The sequence below is a fragment of the Bison bison genome, unplaced genomic scaffold (assembly GCF_000754665.1).
Source record: "Bison bison bison isolate TAMUID 2011002044 unplaced genomic scaffold, Bison_UMD1.0 scf7180017864260, whole genome shotgun sequence".
NCBI classification, from domain to species: domain Eukaryota; kingdom Metazoa; phylum Chordata; class Mammalia; order Artiodactyla; family Bovidae; genus Bison; species Bison bison.
In genome coordinates, this window is record NW_011494832.1 from 4,322,672 (window position 1) to 4,344,194 (window position 21,523).

Here is a 21,523-nt window from a genome sequence, read left to right on the forward strand (position 1 = left end):
AGTACATTGTAAACACAGACCTCAGTTAGAAGGATTTTTTTTCTGTTAGTGAGTGCCATCTGCTGGTATAATGTAAGTACAACTAAGTAAACTACAATTTGGGTCACAACTATGGCTCAGGTGGTAAAGAAGCCACCTGCAATGCGGGAGACCTGGGTTCGATCCCTGGGCTGGGAAGATACCCTGGAGAAGGGAAAGGCTACCCACTCCAGTATTCTGGCCTGGAGAATTCCATGGACTGTATAGTCCATAGGGTCGCAAAAAGTCAGACACCAATGAGTGACTTTCAGTTACTTACACTTACTTATATTGCTATTATTTCAATTATATAAATATAAATGTTCCTGAAAATTATTTTAATTTTAAATATGAATATGTAATATCATTTTAACATATAACTATCTAATATAAAAGAGTAACTGATTAGTAATAGATTCTCCAGGATGATGTCTCACGTATTTATATTCTTTGTATGTCTACACTACTCCAAGGAGAATAAACAATAAAGAGCTTGATGAAATTGTATTAGAAATAATATATATTTCCATATTTTTGTGAATTCTCTTTTTAAAGAATGTAAAAAATAATTTCTTCATTCAAAACTATTTACCAAGAACTTATCCATGTACCAGACACTGCTTGGGGATACAAAATACTCATAATACCTATGGCATAGGAACCTACATTTTTATTATACTTGATTGAAATCAGGTCAGGCTTTTCTGGTTGGTTTTGTTTTTTCTATTTCAGTCCCATATTTTGTCAATTTTTATCTTAGATAACAACAAATAACTATTAGATCACGTGATAGAGACATTCGGATATATGATAGAGCAGTGAATAATGTACACCTTATTTCATCTCAGTAAATATCTTGTATGTACAAAATATTTTTTTCCCATGATATTACCCTTCACCACATTCCTAGAAAGTAGTTGGTACTCTGCCTAGAGATTACAGCCAGGAGCTCAGAACTAGTAACTATTCCATACATGGGGTAGGGTTGGAGAGGAATTGATCTGTGATGTGGAAATATATTGTTAGTTATCTTTGCTGCTGATACTGCTAAGTCGCTTCAGTCGTGTCCGACTCTGTGTGACACCATAGACGGCAGCCCACCAGGCTCCCCCATCCCTGGGATTCTCCAGGCAAGAACACTGGAGTGGGTTGCCATTTCCTTCTCCAATGCACGAAAGTGAAAAGTGAAAGTGAAGTCGCTGAGTCTTGTCTGACTCTTAGTGACCCCGTGGACTGCGGCCCACCAGGCTCCTCCGTCCATGGGATTTTCCAGGCAAGAGTGCTGGAGTGGGGTGCCATTGCCATCTTTAACTTTCATTAAAATAATGAAAATTATAGCCAAGCCAGTGATAGAAAGGCTATTTACTTTGAACAGTCCTTCTAATATAAGAAAATGGGCTCATAATATTCCCCTGCTTCAACTTCTGTATTTTCCCCTCACCCTCAAGATAAAAGGTGAACATCTGAATGTAGAATGCAATCCTTTAGTCTTTGAAATATTGCTCATTTCAGTGGCTGTGTTTTCTACCACCCCCTTCCTCAGACACTGTAAACCAACCATGTTGAAACATGTTATTTACAATGTTCTTACTTATCCTATATGTTCTACCATATTTTACCAAGTTAAAGTTCTATCTTTCACTCAAACCACTTATATGGAATTGTATCCTGTCCATTATCCTACCATAACCATCCCAAGCCTGGGTTTGTACCTATTCTGTCTTCTCACAGAATCTGTGTAACCTCCTATAATAACATGTATTCCTTCTCCCCTGGTATGTACATCTAAGACCTTCCTTCTCTAATTTGCTAGAGTCTCACCATCAGCTTGCTTATCCTTTTGGTCTACTTGTTTAGCATAATTTCTGACACAGTCTAGTCTATGTACTTAAAATTATTTGTTGCAAGAATGAATGACATTCATTTGAAACAATGCTTTTGAGTTTTAGTTCCTCCTGTTTTTCAGAGTTCGTTATCTAGCCAAAGAAAATATAACCCAGGACCCTGAGACCCACACGGTCTCTTTCCTGCAGCCCAATGGCGCCATCTTTGAACCCTCGCTATCAGTTGGAACTGAGGATGACACGTTCACCATTCTCAACCTGGCTGTAGCAGTGAGTAGACAACAGCAAAATTACTGATTTTGAAATCCTCTAGAACCCAACTGTAAATAATCTCATGATTAAAACTGCAATTAGATATCTTTTTTTTTTTCATTTTTATAAAAATGCTTTCTTATGTTATTATTTTGAATTACGATCATTTGGAAAGATGACAAGATGATAGAATAAACAACTGAAGACTGATTAGAAGACCACTTAGAGTGTATCATTTTAAAAAGGATTTATGGGGCTTCCCTGGTGGCTCAGTGATAAAGAATCCACCTGATAATGCAGGAGACATGAGTTCAATCCCTGGTCCAGGAAGATCCCACATGCCTCAGAGCTGCTAAGCCTGTGCACCGCAACTGTTGAGCATGTGTTCTAGAGCTGGGGAGCCGCAACCACTGAGCCCACATGCCTCAGCTACTAAAGTCTGCACACCCGAGAGTCCATGCTCTGCACCAAGAGAAGCCACCACAATGAGAAGCCCGTGCACCACAACTAGAGACTGGCCCTGCTCAAGGCAACTAGAGAGAAGCGTGCACAGCAATGAAGACTCAGCACAGCCAAAATAAATCACTAATGAAATAAATAAGTAAAATTTGTCAAAAAGTAGGACTTAACTTTGAAACTCCTCTTCCTGTGGCCCACACAACCACAGAAAAATGTAATCATTAAGAGATGAGGAAATAATATACTTTAGTCCTGGCTAGATTTGGCAGTCATTTTAAAGATAGCTGGAAATTGTTTTATTCAGTTTAATTCTTGTATTTATATTTATTTGTTAAGAAAGTGATATTGCAGTTGGTGTCTTAAACCATGATTTTTTTTTTTTTTTTTGCAGGCTGCACCACAGCTGTATCCAAATACATTTATGCAAGGAATACTCAATTCATTTATCAAAAAGTCCAAATCTTCTATGTTTCAAAACAGAACTTTGAAAGAACTATTGTGGGGCTATACGGATCCATTCTTGAATTTGGTTCCATATCCTATTACTACTACAATTGGTGTGTTTTATCCTGTGAGTAACAATTATAAATGTTGATACTGTTAGACTTTAACTGGATAAATATAATCACATTGGCAATTCATAAGTTTATCATTCAGTGTGTTAAACCCTATTTCAGATCTCAGAATACATACCATAAGTTTTAAAAAATCTCTACCTCACATGGATTTAGCTTTCCTAGTTGGGAAAATTTACTTATCTGAATTTGACAATTAAGTTTAAGATTAAGAAGTGGCCATTTAATCAAGTTTCCACTCCTAGATAAATATGCAATTGTCTAAAATTAGGTTATAAGGTGCTAAGAGTTTGAATACTGTTTTTGGTTTCGGTTTCCTGTCTAAAAAAAAAAAAGTTTAAGCTGTATTTTATTTTTGTTAATTATATTCATCATATCATTCTTTAAAAATTGTTTCAGTGTAAATTTAAAAGTCACCTTAAATTGTACACAAGATTGATACATCAGCATGTTGTATTCTCTCGGATTTAGTTGGTAAGAACTTCTGTGAGTGAGTGCAGTGCTCAGAGCTGATAAGAACTTCTATCTACAAACTCATGAAATGGCAGTTTGGAGATAAAAAGTGAATTTGGTGATGTACTTAGTTATGGCAGAATGTTCTAAATTACAAATAGGACAAGGTGACTATTGCATGGAAAATTTTACTGTGATTCCTTTTGGCACTATATGAGATATTAATTATATTTTGCAGTTCATTGTTATTTTACTTTAGATGGTTTTTAGCGTTGCAAGTTCATATATCAATCAAATATGAATACAGAAAGCCTTAAGGGAGATAAATTCAGTTACTATTATTTCACTCACATATTCTTATTTCTTTCCTCGGCTAATTCTGTTGTTAATTTTGTGCACTTCGTCTTAGTAACTACTTAGAGATCATAACATTGGACAATGTCCAGACATTGGTCATTTTTCTCATAGGTTTTGTTCACTCTCGCCTCACCTCAATATATCAGGAGTAGTGATCAAAATGGCCTTTCTGGATTAAATAAAACAGAGAGCGCTAGAATTTGATCACGACAGCTTTGGCATTTGTTATCTTACTTTGTCTCGGCATCTAGCACTTATTTTTAGTCACCTTTTGTATTCTGTCTTTTTAAAATATTAAAGACCAATAATTTTGAAACTATTGCATGTATATTTAAAATCGTATGAAATAATTATGAACAACCACTGAGAAATGTGAGTTAATTACATATTTAATAACTTGGAAAGTATGGTTTGTTGTAGAAGTAACTGTTTCTTGTATCTCTTCAGTACAATAATACTGCGGATGGAATTTACAAAGTTTTCAATGGAAAGGACGACATAAGCAAAGTTGCTATAATTGACACATACAAAGGCAGAAAGTAAGTATCCAGGCAAAGTGTGTGTCACTAGGATACTCTAAGGCAGGCAAGAAATTTATTTACCAGCTGGTAAAGCACAGGCACAACCTGTGGGACAGAGCTGTTTGTATCTCAGCCCTAGAAACTCCCTAGGTCTACCAGGCATTAATCCTTTAGTTGTAATGACTGGTCACACTACTGCATTTTTGCTGAGTATCAGCCCCACTGGAGGGTTCACCTTTATGAACAAGTTCTCTTACATAAAGAAATCTAAAGGGACTACTTCCATCTCTGCTGCATAACCGGTATTATCTTACACGCAACAATGACATAAATGAAAATGAGGAAAATCAATATATCAACTCATCATCTAGCAAGTCAGAATACAGACATCTTACTGTTTCTTTTTTAACTGAGCATGTCAAAAAACATCATTCATTCCAGGGAGATGATTAAATGTACCTATAAAGATGAATGTTCAATGAATCCATGTGAACATTTTCATGACTTGTCCCTTAAAAATTTTCCTGAAATAATTTTCTATATTGATAATTCAGCTTTTTAAACCATTGTAATGCAAAAAATGGAATTATTATTTCCTGTTCCAAAACTGACATATTAAACCTGAAAATAAAGTGTACACTTCCTATGAAGTAGTAGTAGAATGAGATGTGTTCACATACCCATGATTTCCTACTTCTCCCAAGTTCCTGCCTGTTTATGTGCAGTACACCTAATCTGTCATCTAGCTAAAATACAAAGAAGCCCAATAAACATCAATGGGGAAAAGCTTTTCTCCTCAAAGTTGAAATTACAGTTTTAAGATCAGTAATTCCTGACAAAGAATAAAGTGATCACAATCAAAAGAGATGAAATATTTTTATGATTAAGTAACCATTACTTCACACTGAGTGTGTCCCTAAAAATTGCCTAAAACAGTTAAATACTCACTCATGTAGACTTTTCATCTACAGAGTTCACAGTCTTTTATCATTTTGAAAATTCTAATGGAGGAAAACAAACACTTCTAAATGTTCATTTTAGGGAAATCACATCTCTGTATATTGAGGAAAGTGAGAATTTCTTGCATTTCAATATTACCAGTTTTTAAGGAGAGTTACTAAATGCTCCAAATTGGAGTAAAAATTTCATTTAAGATTATGATAAGGTTAACTTAACCGACTGAACATGACTGACAGCTTATTCTGTTTAAAAAAGAAGCAATAGCTTGCCTTGACATCTTACTGGATGGTATGTTAGAGTCACAAAACCATTTTTCCATCACCAAAAAGTGGTTGAGCATACAGAGAAACTGTAACTACTGTTGTTTTCATTATTTCCATATATAAATATACACACACATGTATATTTTATGTAGATACCAGAATATAAATTAATAAACTTCATCCTGCTTTAATGCCAGCTCATGCAAGAGTTGAGAGGAAAAGTATATATTGATTTTCTACATGTTTCTAAATCTCTATTAATCAAACATCTCTTTCCTTTTCCACATTCTACTCTTTTCTCTCATAATGAGTTTATATCAGTTAACCATTTAGTATCTTCCTCCTCAGCTGGACACTTCAACATAATATGAAATACTCCATTTCTCCCACTGGAGCAACAACAAAAAACTTTCTTGAAGTAGACATCTAAATGTCTGATACGTGTTTTTAAATTTTCTTTTTGCAGAACTTTATCTTTTCCAAGTTGTTCCTAACTACCAAATTTTGGCAGCTTTTATTTTATAATCTAGCTACTTAGTGTTATCAAGCTCTTCCTTTATCTCAACAAGATGCCGGCTTCAAACAATACATAGACCAAATGACTTAGAACATTTCTTAAACTTAGCACCTGTCACATCTAGTCTAATTAATTGTTATTATTTCTGCAGAAATACTGACTCATAATAGACAATGTAATATGAGAAGGTGCTCCTGAAATGAGACTGATCATTTTCTTTTTCTTTTTTTAATTCCTAAGGAATCTCTCCTATTGGTCAAGTTATTGTGACCTGATTAATGGTACAGGTAAGGACATCTGTTTTGTGGTAATATCACAATGAAACCACCTTCTTTCTCCCACAAATCTTCCATCATATCTACAGTGTTCTGGGGGTTGAGGATATGCATTTACTTATCTTTGTATCCCTACAACATAATTCAGAGTCTCTATACTTATATATAGGCTTATTAAATATCAGTCTAATGTGATGGGATTTCTGAATATTAACCATTGAAGATAAGCCTTTACTGCATTCCTTGGGAAATGTTTGCTTCGTAAAAGCTTTACTTAAGTGAACTTCCTTCCTGGCCACAGAAGTAAGGGGGTAGAATATTTTAGAGTAGTAGTTACTGTTTGCACGTTTTGGAAATACTATATAAGCTATGACAAACCAAGACAGCATATTCAAAAGCAGAGACATTACTTTGCCGACAAAGGTCCGTCTAGTCAAACCTATGGTTTTTCCATTAGTCATGTATGAGTGTGAGAGTTGGACCATAAAGAAAGCTGAGTGCAGAATTGATACTTTTGAACTGTGGTGTCGGAGTAGACTCTTTTTGAGAGTCCCAAGGACTGCAAGGAGATCAAACCAGTCAATCCTAAAGGAAATCAGTCCTGAATATTCATTGGAAGGACTGATGCTGAAGATGAAACTCCAATACTTTGACCACCTGATGCAAAGAACTGACTCCTTAGAAAAGATTCTGATGATGGGAAAGTTTGAAGGCAGGAGGAGAAGCGGACGGCTGAGGATGAGATGGTTGGATGGCATCACCAACTTGATGGACACAAGTTTGAGCAAGCTCTGGGAGTTGGTGATAGACAGGGAAGTCTGGCATGCTGCAGTCCATGGGATCACAAAGAGTCGGACAAAACTGAACTGAATAGTTTAAAACTTAAAGAATTAAAAAATCAAGATAAATACAAAAGTAAAACTTGTGTCCAAGTGCAGGTTTCGATATGAGGCAGAATCAGAGACGTTCAAGGCTGAACACAGATTTTGAATGAGATGATTAAAATGAGAAAGAAAACAACAACAATAAAACACAGCTGCATCTGTACTAACTATGAGAAATGTATGCAAAAATAACTGTGAATTAGAGCTGGGAAGAAAGAAGGTACTAGGACTTTAGATTCAGAGTGTGATAGATCCAGTTTATTATTCTCCTTAAGGAAAAGCAAAGTACACATATGCCTATTAGTTTAAGTATTAAAATTTTAAAAAGTAATAGGAATAAAATACCATTAGGTATTTAAAATCAAAGGTGATCTTCCAGCTACTAAGAAGCAGAAGCAGAATATTGTGCATGTAAAGTTGATAAGGTAACACTTTAGAAGAATGTAACACAATGAAGAAAAAAATATTATACATAAAGTACATAAAAGAAAATAAGAAGGAAACATAGAGAACGTTCATTTTCAGAAAGGTATTGCTGAGTTTCACAGGTTTATTTAATTTTGTTTACACTCTGCTAAAAAAAACAAACAAAAAAAAAAAACACCAGTAAAACCACCGCTGAATTTGCTTCACAACACTTTAGAGTCATGCTGATGGGTGAAGAAATCCTTTCCAAGTAGCTCATTTCTGTAAATAGTCAACTGTCCCAATACCACTAACTTTAATTTCATAAGCATACACTTCAGTCCTTAAGAGAAAAATATAGTGTGCTTCTCCTAAATAGTAAACTATTGCTTATGGGCTTAAAATATATTTAAATCTTAGTCTAAAACAAAAAATAGAGCAGTTTTAAAACAGTAATAAGAGGATCCATTAATGACAGTAACATATACATAGAATCAAGCATGAAATTAAAAGTATCTAAGAAGAAAATAACAGTAAAACAAACTAGGAGCAAAGATTGACTGGGTAGACCAGGGACTCTGATGGGAGATTCTTGGTCACAGTACTAGAAAAAGAGACTGCTGCTGCTGCTGCTAAGTCACTTCAGTTGTGTCTGACTCTGTACGACCCCATAGACAGCAGCCCACCAGGCACCCCTGTCCCTGGGATTCTCCAGGCAAGAACACTGGAGTGGGTTGCCATTTCCTTCTCCAATGCATGAAAGTGAAAAGTGAAAGTGAAGTTGCTCAGGCGTGTCCGGCTCTTAGCGACCCCATGGACTGCAGCCCACCAGGTTTCTCCGTCCATGGGATTTTTCCAGGCAAGAGTACTGGAGTGGGGTGCCATTGCCTTCTCTGAGAAAAAGACTAATGAAATGTAAATGGATCCAAGTTGATTTTTAAATCATGATTTAGAAGTACTTCCTCTATCTTCTTCATTAAGTTTAAAGACATAAAATGAAAATATTTATTTATATTTGAATGTATTTTAAAAAAAGAGAGCCCTGCTAGTATCAGCTATGTTATGGTCATGGCTCTTGGTAGTTACTGGTGTCATTACAACATAATCTTTGATGATATTTCCGATGGTTTTTAAAGATTTTCAATGTACTCTTTTCCATTAATGGCTAAGGTGTTGGGACAGCAGTTGTAGGCAAGGCCCATTCAGGGACCTATTTGGGGAATTTAACCTTCAGTATCCCATTCTCTCAATGTCTCTATCAGGTTCACTGAGATCCTCTGTTATATTTCACCTATCACAAAAATGTAAGTGAAATGTAATAAAATCACAAGGTCAGAGCCGTTACCAGAAAAAGAGTATGGTATTCATAACTGAAGGGTAGGTCTTACTGTTTTGAACAAACACATTCAGTGGTGGCTCATGATTGGTGATATTCATTTGTGGAGCAAACAGAGGAATTATCTAGCTATTTTTTCTTACATCCAGTGTGTACTATGGAGCACAACCGTAGTAAAGATTTACTAAGCTCAAAAAATGCCCTTTTTAGTTTGATGTGTACATTTTCCAACCATTTGTGTGAAATTGTTTAGTGATTTAAAAAATATTGATCAGCCATAAGGGTAGGTGAATGGATCGCTATTAAAAGTACAAACAACATTTACAAAAATGAGTTTTAAAGGAATCTCAAGATTAAAAAATTGCTATTCTACTGATAGATGGAAGATTTAAAAACATAAAATTGCAGTTTTAACAACGTAATTTTGACATTTTTAAAAACTTTCATCTGTACTTATGGAATGGGAAAATTTAATATGAAACAGAATACCAATGACTACGTATAGTATACAGTCTTATTAGATATGGTAGCTGCTAGCTACATCGGAGAAGGCAATGGCACCCCACTCCAGTACTCTTGCCTGGAAAATCCCATGGATGGAGGAGCCTGCTGGCTGCAGTCCATGGGGTTGCTAAGAGTCGGAAACAACTGAGCGACTTCACTTTCACTTTTCACTTTCATGCATTGGAGAAGGAAATGGCAACCCACTCCAGTATTCTTGCCTGGAGAATCCCAGGGACGGGGGAGCCTGGTGGGCTGCCGTCTATGGGGTCGCACAGAGTCGGACACGACTGAAGCAACTTAGCAGCAGCAGCAGCAGCAGCTACAGGTCACAATTCAGCAGCACTTGAAACACAGCTAGTACAAACTGAAATACGGTAAGTATAAACACTGGATTTTCAGAAATTTGTTAATTTTTCTATGTTAAAATGATGGTATTTTTGATATATGGGGTTAAACAACATATACTTGATACATTTTTTTTTTCATCTTTAAAATGCAGTTACTGGAGAATTTTAATTTTATATATACAGTTTGCATTATATCTCTCTTAACCATGCTGGAATCAAGATTTCTAGATTTGTCTAAGATGCACTCTTTCCATCTAATCCCTTGCCACTGGTTTGGTTTTTAAACAGATGCAGCCTCATTTCCACCTTTTGTTGAGAAGACAAGGGTATTGCAATTTTTCTCCTCTGATATTTGCAGGTAAGAGAAAGACAATGATGTATTTTTCCAAGTCAGAATTCTTTCTCTAAGTGATAAAACACAGACCAAGAAACTCATGCTTATTAATCATGTTATTTGAGAAAAAGAAAATACTTTTAGGGACTTTTTTCCTGATCTATTAAGAATAAATACAATGTGAAATTCATGATGTATTTATGCCCTGCAGAAGGTAATGGCAAACCACTCCAGTATTCTTGCCTAGAGAATCCCATGGACAGAGGACCATGGTGGGCTACAGCCCATGGGGTTGCAAAGAGTTGGACACAACTGAGCCACCAATACATACATACACACACACACACACACACACACACACAATATATTTATGAGTCTTTAAAATTTGATGTAGAAGGACGTTGTGTATAATGCAAATCAGTTTCTTTTTGTTATTTTTAAGAACTACTTTTTTCATTCTTTTTCTAAATTAGCAGTAAGAGTGATAACAGTCAAATCTAGAAAGGCATGCCCAGTCTTTGTAAAGAAGAGGATACCACAAACACAGAACCATGTCCATGTGCCCCACTGACCATACAGCATCTTTTCAAATTGATGGGGGCCCAGTAGCCATCACGCAAGCGCTGGCGTCTATCCTTGAATGCTCACCTGGTTTCTTAACACTGTTTCATAAAGCAAGCATAATATCTCTGAATCTTTTTCCTTATCTGTAAAATTGAAGAGAACAGCATTTCTTCAAATAGTCAACTGGGGATTAGAAAATATTTAATCCATAAACGAAACTAACTGTGAGGAATGCCTTAATTGTAAATACTCCACGGTAATTCACAAGCAAAAATATTTCTCAGAAGCGTTTGAAAACAAAGATAAGAATAGCTCATACTCAAGTATTAAGTTCTAGTGTGTCTTAAAATTTTGCAAGTTTTTTTTTTCCTAAAAGGTAAGGATTCTAATAAGATTATATCTAATTTTTCTAATTTAAGGCAGCAATAGTATTAATTTAAATATAAGATAAAACAAATTTCCACAACGAAGTTTAGATTCCCAGAATGAAGCTCTTTCTTATCTGTATTCAGGTCCATCTATGCTGTGTTTGGAGCTGAAATAAATCTGAAAGGAATCCCTGTGTATAGATTTATTCTTCCATCCTTTGCTTTTGCATCTCCATTTCAAAATCCAGACAACCACTGTTTCTGCACAGAAAAAATCATCTCAAAAAATTGTACCTTATATGGTGTGCTAGACATTGGCAAATGCAAAGAAGGTGAGTACAAGTTCTCAGTGTCACAATCCATGGCATAATTTGCATTATCCTTTAAAATGTAAACTTCACCCAGGATTCCTTTCCACCAGAAATATAAAGTGAGAAAGCAATAAGGGCAGAAAGTAAGAGTGATGGTAGGATATTTTTGTTTTGATGTTTGTCTTGCTTCAGGGTCTCAGTTATTTTCGTGTTCCAAAAGTTAGTTTTTATTAGGTATAATCATGCTTATCGATACTTCCCGTGCTACTTGGAAAATGTCTCTTTAGGTCTTTTGCTCATTTTTAAATGGTTTATTTATGTTTTTTGAGTTGCGTGAATTCTTGTATATTTTAGATGTTAATCACTTATGGGATACGTGTTTTGGAAGTATTTTCTCCTACCCGTTTCATTTCTGACCATTTCTTTTGCTGTGCAGAATGGCTGTGCTCCTTTTAGATGTAGGGTAAAATGAAAATAGTTTGCAGAATACTTTGAGCATCCCAACTTGTCCATCTGACATTTTTCTTATTCTAATCTAGAATCTGTAAATAAAATAAGTATATTTTAGGATGTCTCTGAAACAAAAATTGATTCAAACATGGCATCTGGAGTCTATCTTATTTTGCTTACCTTCTTCATGTTAGAGTGGGTGAGAATAAAGAAAGAAAAGCCTCTTTAAATAAATTCTCAGTCCAAAGACATTTTACAGCCTGAAACATGAGGGTATATGGTTGTAACTTTGTGTTCAGTAGCTAAGCTTTACATATTGAAAACACCTAAGGTGAAAATAAACACCTTAAGGGATGAAAAACAGACATTAACTAAATAGTCAGTAGGATGATGTAGAAGTTTACATTTTATTTTTGTTCAAAAGTGATCAGATACTATAATTTTCCCTCACTCTCATCCCCTGATTAGATTTCAAAGCCAAATTTGCATTTCTTTTTTTAAATTATAAAGCTTTGTTTTCAAGGAAATCTTTCCTAGGTGGTATATGAAATGAGGAAAATGATTTATCCCAACTGTCTCTTAAAACTTGCTTTCAGGAAAACCTGTGTACATTTCACTTCCTCATTTTCTACATGGAAGTCCTGAACTTGCAGAACCTATTGAAAGCTTAAGTCCAAATGAAGAAGAACACAGCACGTACTTAGATGTTGAACCTGTAAGCAAACACTTTATTGATCGATTTTATAAAAATGAAGAAAAAATTAAATTATCTCCTTTCTATCAGTCACATTTAGTCACATTTATTGTACTCCATTCTTAATAAATTACTTATTTTTACTTCAAGGAAAATTACAGTGATTTCTTCCTGTTGTTGCTTATGAAATGTCAAGATAATTTTAGTTTTTCAGTAAAGGTCAGGAATAATGAAAATCATTCTATTTGGATTAAAATGATTTTATATGTTACTCTTTCAAATGTACTTTATTCTTAACTGCAAATATTGCTTATATGAAGGGACCCTGTAGATCATGAGGGATTAAAAATTTTTTATGGGTATACATGCACTTGAGGCAAGATCAAATATATTTCTTACTGTCAAGAAAAATCTATTAAGTCCCTATAGTTTAATAGTTTCAATTTTTCATTTATATTAATATTCCCCTTTTCAACAGCTAAATGAAATGTCAGGACTTTAGTAGTCATATTTTAGTTTAAATGATGACAGAAGTAACATTAAAATTATACTGATGACACATGGATTCTGACTGAGTATGTATTTAAATTCCAGGATATATTTTGTCAAATGAGTTTTAGATTTCACTACTGTTGATGTCATTACTAATTCCCAAAAAGCAATTCAAGTAAACATCACAAATCTAACTAAACCTTGACATTAGGTTGGGCAAGGATATATCTGTATACACATATGCATATACTCATAGTAATATTCAATATGTCTGATTAAGTCCAATTAACAAATTTCACAGGTTCAAGTAGTACACTTTCACCTTAGGCCCTACATAACAAAAATAAGGTCTGGATATTATAAAAGAATGTTTTTAAAATAAGTTGGTAATTAGTTTGTTCTCTTTTTAGATAACTGGATTTACTTTACGGTTTGCAAAACGGCTGCAGGTCAACATGCTGGTCAAGCCAGCAAAAAAAATTGAGTGAGTTTCTTAAACAAGTTTTATTTCGATTTTTCAAATTTTCTTGTAAGATGCGGATATATCTATCAAAGGAGATGGAAATAAAATTTCAACTTCTGTTTGGCTTAATGTCATTAAATAATTATCGAATGCTTATAACTGTCATTTGTAATTTAGAATTACATCTAATGTGTAGTGAAATGGTACTTACCCATATTTTGGAATGAGTATTTCTGGTATTTCTCTCTTTGCTAACTGTCCAAATATTTTTATGACAATAGTTTCAGCATTCATATTTTAGTTTCCTGGGTAGAATTTGTTTAAAGGAAAAATACATACTTAGAAAAAGTCACTCTAATTAAAAAACCTGTATTAGATGACTTTCCTATGGTTCAGTGCTTAAGAGTCCACCTTGCACTGCAAGGGACGCTGGTTTGATACCTGATACGGGAAGATCCCACAGGCCTCTGGGAAACTAACCCCGTGCACCACAACAACTGAGCCTGTGCTCTGGAGCTGTTGAGTCGTAACTACTGAGCCCATATGCAGCAGCTACTGAAGCCTGCGCTCCTGGAGCCTATGCTCCACAACAAGAGAAACCACTCCAATGAGAAGCCCGTGCACAGCAACTACAGAGTAGCCCCTGCTGGCTGCAGCTAGAAAAGGCCCACGTATGGCAACGAAGACCCAGTGCAGCCAAAAATAAATAAATATTTTTAAAAATCTGTATTAAAAAGATGTGTATGTAGGAAAGATGTCTGAGAAACAGCAATATTAAAATTTAAATGCTTCATTACAGGGGAAACAAAGCACGTAACTTAACCAGGTTGTAAAAGCAACTAATTTCTGAACATTTATTTTCACTAGTAATTACTAATATCTGTCATATGTGTATAGCATATTAGTATATATTTTCATACTTATTTTCAATGTTTATTACAGAGCATTAAAGAATCTGAAGCACAACTATATTGTCCCTATTCTTTGGCTTAATGAGGTTAGTATTTTTATCTATTAGTCACTAAAAACAGTAAGCTTAATATACAGAAAAAGTTTTTGATGTTTGAAAATTAAATACACACACACACACACAGTATTTGAACTTGTTTTTCCATTGTATCTATGGGTGAGTTTATATATTATTAATTATATAATTAATTATTTTTTAAAACAAGTCATACAGAAGTATCAGGATTATGTTAGACTTAAGTCTAACTTTTATGAAAATAAAAATACTTCATAATACATTTATTAGATAATTTTTCTTGTCATAGTACATGTGTTAGGAAAGAGTCATGAAAATATTAAACTCCAAATAACTCAATATGAGCCTTGTAGTGCTAATAAAACCACCCAAGCTTATAATGGGCAAATTAAGAGTAGATGTAGGCTGTCTATCTAGTGCCTGACAAGATATTTTAAATATAAATCATGGAACCGATAAACCACAGAATTAGGAAATGCATTGCATAAGCCTTTAGAGGATAGAAACAGTTGAGCTTTGCCATTTCCTTCTGTCACTAAGAAGCAACCTCTGGGAAACTGGAGAATATTTCAGTAAGACTGCTATACCGATCAATGAAATCAGTATATTCAATAACACTAGATAACATGTTTAAAGGAAGGAATATTCTCTCTCTCTCTCTCTAAATATTCTACCTGGGCATTTACTGTGTTCTTTGACATACAAAGAGAATTCCAACAGGCTTGTCTTGCAGATAAAGATGACTGACATTCGTGTGCTGTTTTGATAAAAGTGATACACATAAGTGGAGAGTTTTGAGTATTCTGCTCTCAAACCTACTCAAATAACACTATTTATTAACTTGATTACAGACTGGTACCATTGGTGATGAGAAGGCGGAAATGTTCAGAAATCAAGTGACTGGGAAAATAAACCTCCTGGGCCTGGTAGAAATCGTCTTGCTCAGTGTTGGTGTGGTGATGTTTATTGCTTTCATGATTTCATATTGTGCATGCAGATCAAAGAGAGTAAATTAAGTAAGTATATAACAGAAACCATATATTACTTCAGTAACATTAAATATTACTTGTTTTCATTTTATCAAAACAGTTATAAACTAGGCTGCAAATATTAATGAACATGTCTAGTCAACTATCATTTTTAATATATTCTTGAAACTTTGAGACACTTAATGCAAGTTAAAATGAAGACTGAATGAGTACTTAGGCTTATCAATATTAAACAGATCACTGTATTTCATCTTTATTTTGGGAGGATATGGGCTAAACTGTGAAGGTGTTACCTTTGAAAAGTTAGAATGCTGCACCAAAGCTATACATGTACTCAATTTTTATTTCTTAATTATTTCTAGATAGTTATTTTAAAAATCACAAATAATTTAATATATCTGACTAGGAAACGTTATGTGAAACTGAAAATGGCAGCTATTTGGGAAGACTGAAATTTATAAGGGAAAAGAAAATAAAAAGTAAAATTAGATAAGCTATAAAATAATGAGAATTAAAGAGTCACTAAATGGTAGAGATAAAATCGGATAAAAATATGCTATTTTTAAATGCAAATAGCACATTAATATAAAAACAGAGCTGCTGCATATAGACATGCTGTCCAAAATCATGACATGCACCCTAGATGTTCCATGTGGAAGCCCTGATGAATGATTATAATTCAGGAACTAGAATTAAATGAGTACAAGAAAATAGAATAAAGTTGAACTCACTAAAACCAAATAATTAGAGTTTAAAGGAAAAATCAGATAAATATGGATGGATGAGTTTTAGCAAAACTGAAGAGGGAGTTCAGGCCTCTGTATTTTAAATATTAGTACCCGTGTCCCCTTGTACACAGAGGAGTGTATACCAGACCCTATTTTCTCTAAATGGAAGCCTTTCTTTAATAATCATACATGGCATTTGTATGGCCTGAGGGGAGTGGATTCTCTACTAACCCATAGGTTCTATCCACCGTTCCTTCCCTGGGATATCAAAGAAAAAAAATGAAGTGAAGTGAAAGTCACTTGGTAGTATCCTACTGCTTTCCACCTCATGAACTATAGCTCGCCAGGCTTCTGTGTCTATGGAATTCTCCAGGCCAGAATTCTGGAATGGGTTGCCATTCCCTTCTCCAAAGGACCTTCCTGACCCAGGGATTGAACCTGGGTCTCCTGCATTGCAGGCAGATTCTTTACCATCTAAGCCACCAGGGAAGCCCAGAAGAAGAACAAGAAAAAATATATATATATAATCTAAATTAAAGCAAGGACTGATGCCGAAGCTCCAGTACTTTGGCCACCTGATGTGAAGAGCCGACTCACTGGAAAAGACTGAGGGAATGAAGAAAAGAGGGTGACAGAGGATGAGACAGCTAGATGGCATCACTGATTCAATGGACATGAGTTTGAGCAAACTCAGGGAGATAGTGAAGCACAGGGTAGCCTGGCATGCTCCAGTTCATGGGGTTGCAAAGAGTTGGACATAATTTATCAAGTGAACAACAACAGCAGCAAATTGCTCTGAAGAAAACCAATCACAATTTTAAAACAAGTCTTCTCATTCCACTTTCAGATTGCTGACAGTAAGCTGCCCTGTATAGAAATTCTGGAGCTGCCACTGACAATTATTGACCTTCATGTGCTTAAATCATGCCATTTTACATGAATTTCACAGCTAATCCCTAATAAAAATTTATGATTTTCCAGTAGCCATGGATCTATCAGCATCCCTTCTGTTTTTTGGAGACATTACAGAAAAGTACATTTTAACAGTATAAAACTATTTTCAAAGTGTGAATCAGTTAAATTGAAGATTTAAAAAACAAACTGGCCTTTTTGGACCAATTTTTTTGTGTGTGTTTGTGAGATTGAAAGCTTAGACTGAGGAAGGCAACTCGATCTTTTGTTCTGATGCTTTCTACCTATATATATTACCTTAAGAGGAGACTGAACAATTCTGCCTATGGTCTATTTGGACAGAATGTATTCAAAATGCTAATACATTCATGTTATAATAAAGGAAATATGGCATCACCTTTAAAACCTGTCATCAATCCAGTAACAAGTTATGTTTAAACACAGTAATTCATATGACCATTTATATAATAGACCAAAATATCATCTATTGAAAGCCAAGTTAAAACAAAACTTGTTCTAGTGGGAAGATAAGCTTTTCAAAATGAACTATAGTAGTTGTAAATTTTTTGGTATTATTCTCTATTGAAATTACATAACCTATTTCATCAGTGCTTAATGAGCCCTGAATGTCCAACATCTTGGGTCTCTATGTAGCTTGGGCTTCCCTGGTAGCTCAGCAGGTAAAGAATCCACCTGCAATGCAGGAGACCCTGGTTTGATTCCTGGGTCGGGAAGATCCCCTGGAGGAGGACATGGCAATCCACTTCAGTATTCTTGCCTGGAGAATCCCCATGGATAGAGGAGCCTGGAGGGCTAGAGTCTATGTGGTCACAATCAGTTGGACACAACTGAGCGATTCAGCAGAGCTATGCAGCTGAAAGTAAAAGACTGAAAACTTTCCAGAGAGTCTTTATCAACAAGTATATTGGTTTGGCTTAAACTTCTGACTGTTACAAGGAAAGTAACTGCTCTTTATACAACAGTATGTCTTTTTTTCTTTACAAATAGAGAAGAAAAATTTTCTAGGTTGATTACTTGATTTACTAGATTTAGAAGAATCACAGATATAGATTTCCTTAAACAGGCCTCATGTTGAATATTGTAATTAATTATGCCTTTGGGAAGATTTATAAACAACTGAAAAATAAGGAGACGCTGTGCAAAGGGAATAAAGTAAAGATGGGAGAATGAAGGTGTGGATTTATTCAATGGATCACGAAGAGAATAAGCCAATAGTCTTTTCAAAAGAAGCAGTACATACACCACTAAACAGAGGATGGTCTGAAGGGACAGCAAGGAGTGGAAATGCTCACGCAGAGCAGATTTAATGAGTGACCCTCCTCATCCGACTGCGTGCAGCTCTTGAGAGCTGGGAAGGAGTCTTCCATGAACCCTGGAATGGGAAAATAACTGCCTTATCCGTGAAGCACATCAGAGAAATTTTCTCTACAGCTGGATAAATTGGGCTGATTTCTAGAAAATACAACATCTTTAATATATAGAATTTGAGTCTTAACTATTTTCCCATGAATTTCTGATATGTACCTTATCTTTCTTCTTTCCAGGGAGTAAAAGAGTCTCTACATTTATGAACCAGCTATGTCAGGACCTTTCTTAATATCACCTTACAAAAGTCAAGATTTTCATGCTTTATTTTTGCAAAACACACCTTATCTTACAGTTCAAGAACTGGTGACACTCCCTCCCACCTGCCCCCATAAGCAGCAGCACATTTCAAAAGGATTATTAAGACATCATTAAATTCCACACTTCGAACGAAAACCCAGCACTTTTAAAAATTCAACATGTTCACAATGGAATGGACTTCAGTTTCTACAGATGTGGCTTGAGCATGATCCACTTATTTTTACTTGGTACTGATTCACTGATTTATTCCCAATGCTAAATTCAGCAGAGAGATGGTCATTCTACACAAATCCTGGACCCTGAACACTAGCCTTCCTCATCAAAAGGAAAACATCACTACCCTCATCAGTGTCCCTGCAAAACACAGACCCAGTACTGTCAGTACATTGCCTCTGAAGAGCAAATATTTTGAAAGATATTTGAAAATGTAAACTAAATGACTAGCCTATGAACCATTTATTATACATTTCTCAAGTTTTTTTTTTCCTCTACGGAATCCTTTGTACAGCATCAGCAAGGCATTATAACCATGGTATTTATAACAATATATGCTTATATTTTTGTCAATGGTTATGCATTTGGACATGTTTGAGAACTTTGCTATCTTCCACGTTCTACAGCTCTTCTGGAAATCTGAGCAAATTTTCATCTTTCTACTCAGTTGCATACAACTTACACTTGGCACCTTCAGAATGCTGTGCTAGTACTAAGAGATGTAAATGATAATACAGAAATTATGTGGAAGATTACTAGCTGTAGAATGTGTATTCATAGTAATTTGTTGTAAAATTTCTTGCTTTCATTGTCACCTCAGAAAGACTGGTTTTGAACATTAAAAGATGTTCCTTAAAATCTTGTACTTTGTCTAGTTCCTGTTGTGTCACAAAATATTTACTCTAGTTTTCTAATTGTTCTATCTGAATTTTTGTTTCTGTATGAATCTAATATTTCCTTTTGAAATATTATTTCTAAATTCAATCTTTACAACTTTTTCCTTAACTAATTTTTGAGCCAGTTGGGGGATAAGGAAATAAAAAGATAGTTGGTCATGCTTTAAAGGTGCAGAACTTAAATTCTAGATTATGAAAGACCTTTCCTTTTTACCAGAAGATGTATTGCTAGGTAGTCTTGCTTTCTTAAGCAGAAGTTCACTTACGGCAGAGACCACGAGTCCTCCTAAAAAGGCTCCCCACAGAAGGGGACGATGGACCACATTCTGCCTTGTGTTTTATAGGATAAATTATTGGTAACTGCTTTGTTTAGATACTAAAATCAAGAATAATCTTGTCATGTCAGTTGCCAGGGTAAATAAATACCCAAAACTGCAAACCGAGATAACACCAGTTTGGAAGGATCTTTGGAAAAATCTTGAAAATATTCAAAACATACTGATGTAATATCCTTCATTTCCTGGGAATAGAAAAAGTATCCTCCTAAAATATGGGGATGTGTTACAGAAATTAAAATGAACAAAGTGTAGTTCAGGCTTCAGGAGCAGGAGAGCAGGTTTCTGACCTGCCTGGACACTGCCTGAATTCTGTGCCTACCTGTGAGCCCCACCAGTCAGACAGTATTTTATACGGGAAAGAGAGTAGATCTTGGAATCTACTAAACCCCTGAAGGGCTTACGAGCCCCCAAGGGGTTCTAAGAAATGTTGATGAGTCATGAGGTGAAACAAACAGCACTGTAAAAGTTAAAAACCAAAACTGCAATTTTGCTATCAGTTTGCATGTGGCTGGCCTGGGATTATAAATGGGAGATCCCAAAACTTCAATCTGAAGTCTCACCCATGGGGTGGATGTACTTCCCAGGACCCTTTCCCTGTTGGGGCTCCAGATTAAGGAGGGACTTCTCAGTGCTGCTCAAGTCTGGATATAGATAGGCCCAATCTGGTGATGTATAAGCTGTGACTTCTTCATCGCTTATATTTCTTTTTTTAAAATGACTGTATATTGAAATTAACTCAAAAAAATTGAAATTGTTTATTTGTGAGTAAGGAGTGGTTTCTTTTGTTAACGAATTCATCAAACCTAAAGGAAAGTAAAACTTTTGGCAAAACAACATGTGAGATCCTAGCCATCTGTCTTCATATACTGAGTCTACTTTCACTACATTAGGATACCTGTGGACATGTTGATTTAGGAAGAATACAAAGGATACTTCTTTAAGTCTTAAACTAAATAGGGTTGAATGATGTAAAGCAGAAATAGTTCAGAAGAATTGAATAAAAAATTACATACCCACCTAAGGGTAGATAGAACTGTATAAACAATCAATGACACAGATTTTAAATCTTCATATTTGAAAATATGAAATTTTTAAAAATTAAAAAAAATAAGAAATGCACCTCATATTATTTGTGTGCTAAGTCGCTTCAGTCATTTCTGACTCTGCAACCCTATGGACTGTAGCTCGCCAGGCTCCTCTGTCCATGGGATTCTCCAGGCAAGAATACTTGCAGTGGGTTGCCATGCCCTTCTCCAGAGGGTCTTCCTGACCCAGGGATGGAACTTGCCCCTCTTATGTCTTCTGCATTGGTAGGCGGGGAGAAAGGTTCTGACTTATGAGCTCATAGTACTCACTATATTCTAATTTTTATCATTACTTACCATATT

The 21,523-nt window shown here is 35.3% G+C and overlaps 1 protein-coding gene across 17 annotated transcripts in view; it reads left to right on the forward strand.

Moving 5' to 3' along the window:
* LOC104994511 (platelet glycoprotein 4) overlaps positions 1-20,890 on the forward strand; it is a 92,802-nt gene extending 71,912 nt beyond the window's left edge. For 16 of the 17 annotated variants that reach the window (XM_010848110.1, XM_010848114.1, XM_010848120.1 and 13 more), the window contains 11 exons: positions 1,985-2,132; positions 2,965-3,144; positions 4,406-4,497; positions 6,460-6,506; positions 10,259-10,328; positions 11,381-11,568; positions 12,594-12,712; positions 13,594-13,667; positions 14,589-14,643; positions 15,483-15,647; positions 18,826-20,890. In XM_010848110.1, coding sequence (XP_010846412.1) covers positions 1,985-2,132; positions 2,965-3,144; positions 4,406-4,497; positions 6,460-6,506; positions 10,259-10,328; positions 11,381-11,568; positions 12,594-12,712; positions 13,594-13,667; positions 14,589-14,643; positions 15,483-15,647 — 1,138 coding nt within the window. In that variant the 3' untranslated portion in view covers positions 18,826-20,890. Of the gene's footprint in view, positions 1-1,984; positions 2,133-2,964; positions 3,145-4,405; positions 4,498-6,459; positions 6,507-10,258; positions 10,329-11,380; positions 11,569-12,593; positions 12,713-13,593; positions 13,668-14,588; positions 14,644-15,482; positions 15,648-17,195; positions 17,332-18,825 lie in introns of those variants that run through there. The other variant, XM_010848117.1, reaches the window with a different exon arrangement.
* The last annotated feature ends 633 nt before the right edge of the window (positions 20,891-21,523 follow it).